The following is a 12,594-nucleotide window of genomic DNA, read 5'->3' as shown; positions in this document are numbered from 1 at the left end:
CTTGTTAAAAGGACAATTCAAAATGTTCTTTGTATCTATTTTTGGTTTTACATCAATTTACACTTTAAAAGGAAATTTCTATTTCTTTATAATCCAACTTTTAATACATTAATTCACTTTTAAGAGTCCTTTTTTTCTTTTTAAAATCTGAAAATCTAGAGGACCCTAATATATTTTCTTGGGATTAACTGAAGAAATAAATTGATAAATGTTTCGTAATTACCAATAGAAAAGCAGATTTATGATCAGGATATTGCCTGATACATTAGAGCGAGTCTGATGTTTGATGGTGTAGTATCCACGCCCCAGTACCCCTATAACCGTATGTAACAACATTCCCCGGGCAGATCTTATCGTACATCACTAGTGCTGGCACTGTTTTCTGCTTTTTTAAAACTCCATAGCCGTGGGAACACTGCCTCTATCACCGCAGTAACACAAGGAAGAAAGCCCATTCCCCCTCCCCCTCCCCCTAACCCCCTCACACAGCAGGACCTACAACTGTCAGAGTATTTATTTCTAATTTCAAAAACATTACTTATAGAGTATGATTTGTAGAGTTAGAGATGTGTACCACATGTTAGTTCCCCCCTCCTCCCCTGCTCTGTCGCCAGTACACCTGATCCCCCCTTACTGTGGGAACCCACCCTATCAGGGTATCAGTAAAAACCTAATTAACGATGTGATATAACCATGCTTTCATTCTTTTATTTATTGTTTGTGTATTTTTTCCCCTATTTCAGTTTGAATTTTCTCTCTGTTGTAAAGCCTTAGTAGACATCACGATCACGTAAATGTCATGTCTGTCTGTTATAATGTATTTATCAGATAGAGCACCACTGAGCAATTTGATATCTAATGTATAAATTATGAAATAAATTGTGAAATCTAAAACAAATTTTCTTCCCACAAACACTGTATTATGATAGAACAGGTCTACATTGAAGTGAACTGGGTAATTGCCTTTTTTAATACAAAATTAACATTTAAAATACAGTTATATTTATCAAGAAAGTTATACCAGTTTGAAACAAGTAGCCTAGTGTGTCTGTCCCTGATCAGTTGATGGTCCTGTGGATCCCCCCCCCACTCTAGTTGACAATACATAATGTATTTAAATTATGCTATATGAAGTATAGTAAACAAATGTTATTTCAATGTTGCTAGGGTTAAGTCAGTCAAACAATCCATGTAATTTGTCTCAAATCATTTAAATACCAAATCTTTGTGACAACCCTCTCCTAAGGCAAAACAAACTTCCATCTTTGTGACAACCCTCTCCTAAGGCAAAACAAACTTCTGTGACAGAGACCTCCCCCCCACTTTACTTCAAGGTCTTGTACCCCTGATCAATCACCCAGTATCACTTTATCACATACACAAGATAGAGACAAAGGTGAAGATTTCAAACAAATCTATTCACTCTAGTTTATATGGTTCAAGTTTTAAATTTCACATTTGGTTGGTTTTTAGATTTTAGAAATTTAAATTCCAATGGACAGATTCATTTCATAGTGTTTTGACATGCAATGGTGAGACAGAAGACAATGGTATTAGTTGTTCCTCTCCGAGTCGCACACGATTACTCCCCTTTGTGGAGCAAGTAACGCCTATCTCGAAATCAGACCCACTCAGTCTAAAGTTACACCCCTCATCAAAACTAAGACATTTGAAAATACGTCCAAACTTCACCATAGTAAAGATTTTAAATGGAAACCACATGTTATACACAACCATCAACCTACCGACTGCAGAATATCAAAATGTCCATAGATTTATTTTAATGAGTTCAGACTTCATTTCCATATCATTGCTATGAAGAATGCTAAAGGTCAGTATTCTCTACTGACCTTAGTACTGACCACTGAAGCTACACAGGAAGTGGTCAGTTTAAATAGACATCACAAAAGATCACCAGGATTTCTATGGTCTAAAGACCAATGTGACTTGTACTTTGATCTACAATCTGAACCCTTATATATACAACAATTAGTTTAATTAAATAAATGAGGTTTTAACATCAATGAATAATGCAAACAAATACACAAATACATCTAGATGCTGATTCTATCGGTGTAGATATCTTAGCATGATAACTAACACTACATATATAGCTAACACACTCTACATAAACTTGGATGTAACATTGACAATATAAAGGTGTAGTAAACTATATGTAACGTTTGTCAACTTTTCCCACACTTCACCGAAGTGACCTCTGAACTTTCCTAACAACTCCGACCTGCTCTGTTGCATACATTAACAATGTGTAAACCTCTTAAAAACATCACTAATTTCGAATTCCTTCCATTTAGGCGTAGATACCTGGGACGGTTCTGCCTCAGTGCCTTGCTGTAGTTTGTGGGTAGCTGATGAATTGTTATTTATATCACCACTGAACTTAGATCTTTACTACATTTAACACCTCTAATCTCCACCCCAGATGTTGATACTGCTATCACATCATTTCTGACCCCCAATAAATGCTCTCTAAGCCACTAAATGTCTCAACTGACCATGTCTCCATTTAAATCCTTAACTAGGTATTCGAGCAGATGTTTTCGATCAAGGCCATTTAAGTCCAGTATTCAGACAGTATGGTCGAAACTCCAAGTTAAAAAATATTCTATGGCTCTATCTTTTCTCAAGTATATATTAATGCAGTACTGAGTTACATAATCTCCACAGACACATACTGCAGTCAGCAGATTTAATACAAACACCAGTATTATTATCCTGATGTACATATGTTCGAGGACATTTTGACTGTTGTGTGTAGGACCGACTTCTTCTGACTTACCTGCCATACACACACAGATGTAGCTGCCCATCTTGTCCAGACAGGTACCATCATTTTTACAGGGGTTAGACAGACATTCGTTGATGTTTTCCTCACACAAGGGGCCACTGAATCCCTGTCGACAGTCACAGTAGTAACTACCCTGGGTATTCTGGCAAGTACCGCCATGTTCACAAATCACCAAGGCCGCTGAAATATACAACAAAATATTATATGGATATCTACAGAAGATAGAACTTATTCTTCAACTGGAATTAGACCACTGGGGCTTACATAGGGTCAAATGCGGAACCAATGTCAAACCAATTCTATAAAGATGGAAGTCAACTTGGCGAAGTTTTTAGCATCGATATATAGATATCAAGATGGCTTTAACTGATGAAATGTATTCCTTGATGAAGAGGTCTTTAGCATATATTCTCACAAGTATCAGAATCTTTCATCTCTTGAAAATCTATTATATACCTATGTCACCATAGGATTATCTTCATCATCCAGGACTTACCATCTTGACACTCATTCAGGTCTGTTTCACAGGTGGGTCCGGTCCATCCCTGACTACACGTACAGCGGTACTGGCCGTTCATAGGGGAGGCCTCGCAGATCGCGTTGTTCTGGCATGGGTTTGATTCACAGGCGTTGTTCATGTGACATCGCAGACCTGTGTGAGTGGGTAAACAAGCGAAGAAACAAGACAGAGAGTTAGTAACATGCATGTACCACCCTCATAAAGAATCGTCAGAGACATACCAGAGAAATCATATCATAGTATCATGCATTGATCAATACTGAGCAATTTCAAAGTCATTCAAAAAGTTACATGAGCAGAAATGACATTGTTTGATAACAAAACAATGTTCATTTACCAACAATCTTAAGCATCTGGATAACTGACAGCTGCCATGCAGTATTTCATTTAAACATTACAATTTATGGAGATAACGATTTCCAGTAAAAGCAGATTTGTTTCAGAAAGCTTAAATAATAGACAGAATTCATCCTTGCTGTAAAATGACTAAGAAAATGGATCTTCAGGCCAATCACAGTCAAATTTTGAAAGTTAAATATCTTTTGAACAGAGCAAGGCAAGCAATAATGACAAACATTGAAGCAGGGACAGGGACTTCAACTCATAAAATATATGGATGACCTTGTGGTGACTTGGAGGTCACCACTGAAAGGTGAAGGTCACTACTAGATGAGGAACTGACCTGTTTTATCAGGCGGACAGGTACATGTAAAGTAGCCAACATGGTCATGACAAGTTCCGTTATGAAGACATGGCTGGGTTTGGCAGTCGTCGATGTTCTCACTGCAGTCTTTACTGGTCCACCCATTCACACAAATACAGGTATAGTCAAAATCTGGGTTATTCATACAGGTGGCCCCATTCTTACAGATTCCAGGGAATTCTAAACATTCATTCACATCGGTTTCACAGAAAGTTCCTGAAATATAGTAATGTATACATTAGACAACACTGCAAGCAAAGCGGACAGAATGTGGCAGGACAAAATCAAGGAAAACTTCAAATATTTCATTTTATTGAATATGTTATGTTGTGTTTTGAGGGGGAAGCAATGGGAATCTTCTTTTTCAAAATTCAACGTGATATTTACAATTCTCAACTTTTTTCATTCTCAATCAAGGGAGCTCTATACATGTATTACTACCTCATTTTAGAATCATGACCTTATGTTCTGTCTTATTGTTGATATGTGTAGATGGGGAGAAAGCTACTACATTGTATTTTAATCATTCTAGAAAATCTATACAGATATGAGGTATTTTCCTGCAAATTTTTTTTTATTTCAGTCATAAAATAAAAATATCAGAGCATTCCAGAAAAATACCAGGGAGTGTGTTTGATGTGCTACCGTGACAACAATACGGTGAGCCTTAATCCCCAATATCTTGTGTCCTCATCACCTACACAATTCACACAGTCCAACGAACCTCCCAAAAAATATGTGTTCAGTAATTATATCGTGGCCGCGGGTTTGCCTTTGTGTGTAGTGGACTGAGGTCCGTTCACATGCACCATATCTTCAGGTTTACAATGGTCGTGCTAACTTGTGATGGATAATTGATCACACCGCAGGAAAGCAACCATGGGAAAGTGTTTTTTCTCATTGTACTTTTTTTTTACCAGTAACATGGTCACTGCTTTATTCATTTTTGACAATTGACAAGGACATCACCCCTCCTCCCCTTAGCCAATACCAATCCTAGCTTTAGATACCTGTGATACAGAAGGTGGACAGTTACACGTGATAATCTACCTTAGACCTAATTCCCCTAAATATATATCTATTAAACCAGAGTTATATTTTTAACTGGGCATAACTTTAACACTATTGGACAGGATAGAAGTAATTTGCTCCAATCATCTCTATGATAAATTACCACCTTTCCCGATTGTACTAAAATTCTGAGTATTTACTATGTACATAAGATGACAGACAAACATACAATTGTTACTTGGGAGATAGGTATGAAATACTACACCTCTGTATCACAGGTGCTCATCTTTTTTCCCACAAGAAAAACAATGTCTTTCTGTGGGATCTTTTCATATGAAAATTTTGAGAACTTATGGACTTTGTACAATACAGTGTGGGACTCTCTTTCAAAATATGAGTGTATTCTTAGTAAACTCCAGCCTGTCAATCATAATTTTTGTTACATTTTCAAAGGAAATGTTTCTTGTTCATAGGTAAAAAAAAAACAAAAAAAATGATTCATCAGCTCTACAATGTTAAAGATATTTCTACTGAAATCAAACCTCTTTTCTAAGTTGCCAGTTCTTTTTTTTTCTGCAAACAGTTTACAGATTTCAAAACAAAGGTGATATAATGTGTTTCGTCTGTAAAAAGTCTGTGTAAACGTATAGAACAAAGCCGTTAGTGTTTAAATGTCAAAGACACTGATCAGTTGGGGATTAGGCTGGTGTATTAAAGGCGGTATCAGGACATCTCTACCCTGGAGGAAAACAGTCTGGTAACAGGTCCCCCGTCTATCTACAGTAACATCTATACCCCTGAAACTCTCCACCCATTACCCCCGTCACACTACTACCAGGCCAACTGAATTTATTCCAATCTTGTTTAGGAATCTTGTCAGCATGGAATTTGTTTTGAGTGTAATCTTTACCAACAAAAGTAAGATATCTCCAAGTATCTTGGTCTTTTATTTGTCCTTCTACAACTATCTTAACCTATAATCTTCTACGACCCCCTTTACATTCGATCCCCAAATCTTTTTCCCTCCAAAAAATAACAGGCCGGCCATGAGGTACTTAACAATTGTCAGCACCTGCTCTCGTCCAGGTATGCTTGGACAATAATACAGGTAAAGTCCAACACCAACAACATATCCCATAGTCTGAATTCTTTTTATTATCAAAGCATTTAAAATATAATCAAATTTCCAGGTCTGCTTTTTGATATAACGATTTAACTAAGGAGAATACTCCTAAATATTTCTCTTACATCATCCATTCAATACACATTACAATGAAATTGTGTCGTTTCATCACACTGACTAGATGTAAATGTTTTCCCACAATGTAACCAAGATAAAATGAAGATTTTATGACTCTATTCACAATGCAAGGTTTTTTTTTCTGGTTCAAGATATGATTTTATTGCATTCAAGGGTAATGTCAAACTAGAATATTTCCCCTGCATACATTAGGAGTAGACAGGCTTACTGTAAACAATGACAATAAGTCCATGACTGGCAATAAGATCCCCTAAACATGTATAGCAGGTAATTTTCACAAGGATATTTTCGAGATTTCATGGGGAATGGTTGTGACTGCAAATTTTAATCTGCTAAAACATAAGTGATAGGTAAATAATGATATAAATGATATTTATTTGTTTGTTTATTGACATTCAGGATGATTATTGTTTGTGGTTATTAAATTCCTTTTTATAAATCCACATTGAAAGTTGTCTTGTAAATTGGGTATGAACATCTTACATTATTCTGTTATTCAACTTCGCTTTTCATGTTTGCCAGTGTATTGGGATTAAAGAACAATTTTTTCCTTCGGCACAGTCCTTTTGTTCTAGAGAAGTTTTGTTTATGTGAAAATGCTTGACCTTGACCTACCTGTATGGGTTGGTGGACATTCACAGGTATAAGAGTTGACTCCATCCCGACAGGTTGACCCATTGCTACAGTTGCTGTTTGTGCAGTCATTATTGTTTACTTGACAATGGATACCATGGAAACCTGAAAAATAAGGTAACATTGAGTAAAACTGCTCATTGTAACCTAATCACAACAGAAAATTGTGTACAATTGTTAGAAAGACATTTAATATTGATACAAAACATTCAAACTTTCACTTTTTTAGCCTTGTCAAAGACCAATGTGTTTTGTAGAAGTGTCAGACGTCCTCAATGGCCGACCATGAAGGTGTGATTCTGGCCCGATAATAACAACTTCAAAACACCCAGCCGTGAGAAAATGTCTGTTCTACAGAAATAGGCAAAACCCTTGTAACCTTTTGGCACAGTGACAAATATAGTACACTGCCATAGAATTCAATTTCATGTTAGAATTGTCAAAAGATGAGTGCGAAGACTAGAGCTAGGTCAAGAACGGAGAGCTGAATGGATACTACAGGTGATAATGATACTACACCTATCCACCCGAACACTTCAGACAGTTTTATTTTCTACAGCTACGATTGCTCCATTGCAGAATATCTCTAATATATGATACAAATGTCAAGACAGTAAATTATTCATCAGGTCCTGAATTAAACCTACAAAACCATAAGGATTAGGCAATATATTTTACTAAAGAGATGGTTTAGTTTTCTGAAATCTTATCCCAACTATTTTACCTATATAGTTTATAGGGGTAGTTACCCCTATAAACTATATAGGTAAAATAGTTGTGATTAGTCGGGTTTTATGTGACAAATAGCGAGACAGGCCAGGTCAGAGGTCAATCATACATCTCTGTGACCCAGACACAGCCCCACCCAACAGACACATTCGTGTGACATGACACTCCAGCAACTCCATGTCCAGTAACAGGACACGATACAGTGTAACAATTTGAATGTGTGAAAGAAGACGATACACAATTTGAATTTTCATTCTCCAAAAATGCATTTTGTAAGCTAGGACAAACCAATTTTGAAAAACACATCCAAAGTAAAATATGAATTAATTTGCAAAAATTTGTAGACTTATAAATATCTTACGAGGACATTTACCAGTATATCAAATGGACCTTATAAGTAAATCACATCGAGTTGTTATCACTATAAGATATATTACAGCTGTACAAACTGATAGTCATTCCAACTCAACACAAACAAACCCCTCCATCATCCTTCAAAGGGCAAAATACATTTTCTAAGACAATACCTTTTTAATGTTTGCCTTTAATGATAAAAACATTTATATTTTAATATATTAGCAACGCATTTAGTTGTTTCTCAGAGAAAAAAATCAATTTATTATCTCTTTGTTTTCTTTCTCCTTCTCTCAGAGCCTTTGAGTACTTTTCAAATACTGTCTTAAATCTTTCTGGTGTCCTTTCTTACATGAACTTCAACAAAATGTGTCAAAAAGTAGATTTCCACTTTGACATCTTGCTATACATGAACTCTCCCCAGCTGGTTTTGGAGGCTGCTTTTTTACATGGTGTCTACAGCAATAACAAAATTCAAAGGCTTTCCTCTTAATGACGCCCTAATTTTAAAATTAAGGAAAATTTCAATTACCTATGTCTGAAATTACCCAGCCATTATACAGTTTACCGGCCAGATAGAAATTGGGGGTGGCCAGATTAATAACCATGGTAGCCCATGTAGGCCCACAATTTCTTGTCCCATTAATTCTGATTTTGTTTGGCTGTGCTGGTCTGGATTTGGGTGTCAAGTGTAAATATCTGTATAAACAAGATAGAAAACAGATGTATCCTGAGTGACGACCCCTGACCCCTTATCAGTGATCTAGTGCTGCATCAGTAAACATTCGGTACAGTTTCAGAGGCTGAACTTTACAGTCCACCCAGTCTGGAATTAACAGGTCCTACTGTTTTATACAGGCTTAAAATACAAGTCAGCATTTACCCCATATCTTAGGAAACAGAAAATATGGATTCAATCAATGCATTATATTACTGAATTGTCTGTTTAAATCTCAGTAATACCAAAATTAGAATTTTGAAATCTGCACTAATGCAAAATTCTAACAATGACATATTTAATTAAATTTAGCAAAAACATTAATTACTTAATCTAGTGATTTGATAAAGTGAAGACATGACTTTCTCAAGTGTTGTACCGATCCAGACTGCATGTTTATAAACGTGCCAATTCTCACCCATTATCTCAGTTGTCTCCCCTTACATAATGACATTACAAAGGGCCTGGGAGGCTGGTGACATTAAATATTGAATGTTTTATTGCTGTTAATCATGTACAACAGATTTGGCCTCCTACTTTCCCATTGGTTCAGTGTAAAGGTCTGAGATTCCCTTTACAATGCTGTCTCACCCCAGTTTAACCGCCAGCTTCTCCATTGCTCCATTATTTCTGTCACATGATCAGGATTTTGGTAATTTTGTTCAATTTACATCAGATTTGTGACAATCAGCGTCAGTCACATGACAGATGTTGTTGTAACTGGTTCACAGAGGTACAGCCTGGTAAATATATGTACGTGATGCAAAAGTGTTAGAGGGCCCTGGGAACCTTACTGATGGCGGGAGGGACCCAAGGGCCTGCTTCCCTCCCCCTGGTACGATAAACAATCTACACAATGTCAAGTCTAGAGAGAATTTCAAGTGTTCAAAGTAGAGTGTCAGTCAGGTCCATCCACATTCCTTACTCTTCCAATGGGTTTTATCCGGAGGACAATGCATCATACTGTATCTACAAACACACAAGTTGGGAGTACACCTATAACCTAGTGCAAGAATACTCCATAAGAATGGGGATCTCAAGGAGGACACCTACATAGTACATGTATAAATTAGAACGAGGGTCTCGAGGAGGAGATACCACTTGTCATAGGTACTAGATACAGTATATGTAACTGTATCTGAAGGAAGATAGATAAGTACCTAATACATAATGGTCAAAAACAGACCAAAATTTACTGCCATGGACCCAAAACCTTAATACTGAATAAACATGTAAACCACATTACCATATTGAAATCTGCGATTTCTGCAATGGATAATGATTCTATATCTATTGCCCAGTATCATTAATTCACTAGGGAACTAAAAACTTTTATCATTTCTACAATAGCCAAGATTTCAAATGGATTGACAGATCTACTGCATGGGTACAATCTCTCTGCCACACACTCGTCCACATTAAAGCACTTGACATGATTTTTGCATTACACGAACATGGCCATTCAGTGCCTGACTAATATACCTGTAGTTTATTTTACAGGTGTATGGATACTTAATACAGCAGACTGAAGTCACAGCATTGATTGATGGTGCATTTCTATGTCAAGTACAGATTTCAAAGATACCTGACAAAAGCTTTACATAAACAAAAGTGATGTTTTTATCAAATAATTTATACACGTCTGGAATCATTAACACAAACTCATGTAAATATGTTTAGTTCCTGCATGAGAACAGTTTCAGATTAGGACTAATACTTAACATTGATTGTTAATGTGATAACAAGGCAATGCTAATGATGTATTGTTTTTTTCATGATCCTATGTACAAATAAAGAAATTACAAATAATGTATAGAAGGTAGGATTCATTTCAATGAAATTCTCAGGGCTGATTTTTTTCAGGAATTTCCCCCTCTGTTTTTTGTTTTTTTTTTAGTTTTTTTTTAAACTGAATCTAATATAATTAAAACAGATTTTTCAAGGTTATCATGGACAAACAATAAAGTGAATTAAATCTACAGGTTATTTATCTACAGACAGATGACCTGTCCCTGACCAGCAGGACATCAAGGGGACAGATTGAAGGACAAAGGAAGGAATGTCCATATGTCACCTACAGTAATTACAGCTACTTACCACGACTATTTAAGGGGCTATGCATGTTTGTTTATTCTCAGTAATGTACTGCTCATAAAGTACTGAACAATGGAGAATTAGTGGCAGCGCAGAGGTACTCCCGGGGGATATACTCGTATATAATCTTAAGTCTGAATAAGACATATCATGAAGGAAATGATTTTTTAAATCTTTGAATTGTAAGTGTATTGGAATCTAGCTAGTGTCCGAACAATAGACAAATAAATAACGATAAGTCATGCCTGAGGTGAACAAATGATTTTATAGTGTATGTATTAAACTTAATGATAACAGCACGTGTTAACAAAACAAGATCGCCATGATGTTTGAACTGAGGATCTCGGTAATGTTTTCAGACAAGCTCTCTAAAGTCTATACATCAGTAATGTTATTTTATCACATATTTCAGGTTCTTAATCACAGAATGCTGTAATGTCAACTTGGCAGACGCTTGCTTGACCACTGGACAGGTGATTATAATATTGTTTTAGCTGACAGAGGACAGAAACACCAAAATAATACGAAAGTAAAAATATCTAAAGTATATTCATAACATTAAATACTCCCAAGTTTAAACCTCAGTTATTTTTGTGACTTATCTATGGGCCAAAAATAATAAAATAAATAATAAAGAATTAAATTGACCAATTGGGTGTTTGTGCTTTTCCTGTGCAATTCAGAGAAATATTGAAATCCACTGAATGCAATGGCCACAGGAATGAGGAGTGAATACAACTACACCAGTACATTGGATAGCACTGGGAGTTGTCAACAGTTTGTGGAATACATGTTTTGGGCTTGTTTAAAAGTTACTGAACTTAGTAATTTTATTATTTTCAATTCTGCTATGATTTGCCGGAGTCTGAGGTTTTGTTTACCCTTCCTTGGGCCCCAGATTTAATCCTTCTGTGTTGTAGAATAAGGCACTCAAGGAAATTACAAACCAGTGAAATAATATTAGGCATTTATGGGTACTGAAGTAGTGAATGCTCTACACTGGCGGTGTGATATGTATCCGACAATCTCTGTCGCATATCTACACCACAACTAAGCCGATTACCAGACACAACCACTGAAAGGCCAGTTTCTTCGGATACAAATAAAGGGCCCCTTTCATTATATTGTGAAACCCCTATTGTTCAGTCCACTTAAATTGAGCTACAACCAGAAGCCTTGCACCAAGGCCAGTTCGAAATCCACAAATTCTGCGGTATCCAAAACATGCAAGGAAATCAGGCATTTCATTCCCGTATCGCTCCAACAAGTTTCACTTTTTGACCCAGAGAAAAACTTACTAACCATGTGTATGATTAACACAGTGACATGTGTGACCGACCAGAAGTGGTCGATTGTATCTTTTTACAATCTTTTTACGTGACAATTCAACACCCATAGGAATCCAAAACAAGGAAATATCACCAGGTTTAACAGAAAACAAATTAGTCATTGAGGATAACAGGAAAATTCCTTTCCTTCAAACTAAAGCACTTCAACTGTGAAGAAAATATGACGTTATGAAAGGCTGTATATAATAACTTGAGAGTTATATTGCACTAGGGAGTAAACAAAGGACAGACTTTGTCACATATTATAATTACCAGAAGCCGTTACAGTCCCACAAAATACCACTGACATTTGAACTTGAGGATTTTTTAAAGCGTTTGGCTCTATATTGACAGGACAAATGAATGTTAAAACATATAGATGGATTTGTTAACATGTATCACACTAAAACTCAGTGTCAGAATTCCAACAACAA

General features: G+C 36.2%; 1 protein-coding gene across 3 annotated transcripts in view; it reads right to left on the bottom strand.

The window, feature by feature from the left end:
- Positions 1 to 12,594, bottom strand: part of LOC138320707 (neurogenic locus Notch protein-like) — an 83,374-nt gene that overhangs the window by 17,677 nt on the left and 53,103 nt on the right. For 2 of the 3 annotated variants that reach the window (XM_069263877.1, XM_069263879.1), the window contains 4 exons: positions 6,920 to 7,042; positions 4,012 to 4,248; positions 3,306 to 3,461; positions 2,801 to 2,989 (listed from right to left, as the gene is read on the bottom strand). In XM_069263877.1, coding sequence (XP_069119978.1) covers positions 2,801 to 2,989; positions 3,306 to 3,461; positions 4,012 to 4,248; positions 6,920 to 7,042 — 705 coding nt within the window. The remainder of the gene's footprint in view (positions 1 to 2,800; positions 2,990 to 3,305; positions 3,462 to 4,011; positions 4,249 to 6,919; positions 7,043 to 12,594) is intronic. The other variant, XM_069263878.1, reaches the window with a different exon arrangement.

Source organism: Argopecten irradians, chromosome 4 (assembly GCF_041381155.1).
Source record: "Argopecten irradians isolate NY chromosome 4, Ai_NY, whole genome shotgun sequence".
In the NCBI taxonomy this organism is placed as follows: Eukaryota; Metazoa; Mollusca; class Bivalvia; order Pectinida; family Pectinidae; genus Argopecten; species Argopecten irradians.
This window is presented reverse-complemented; position numbering and strand designations above follow the sequence as displayed.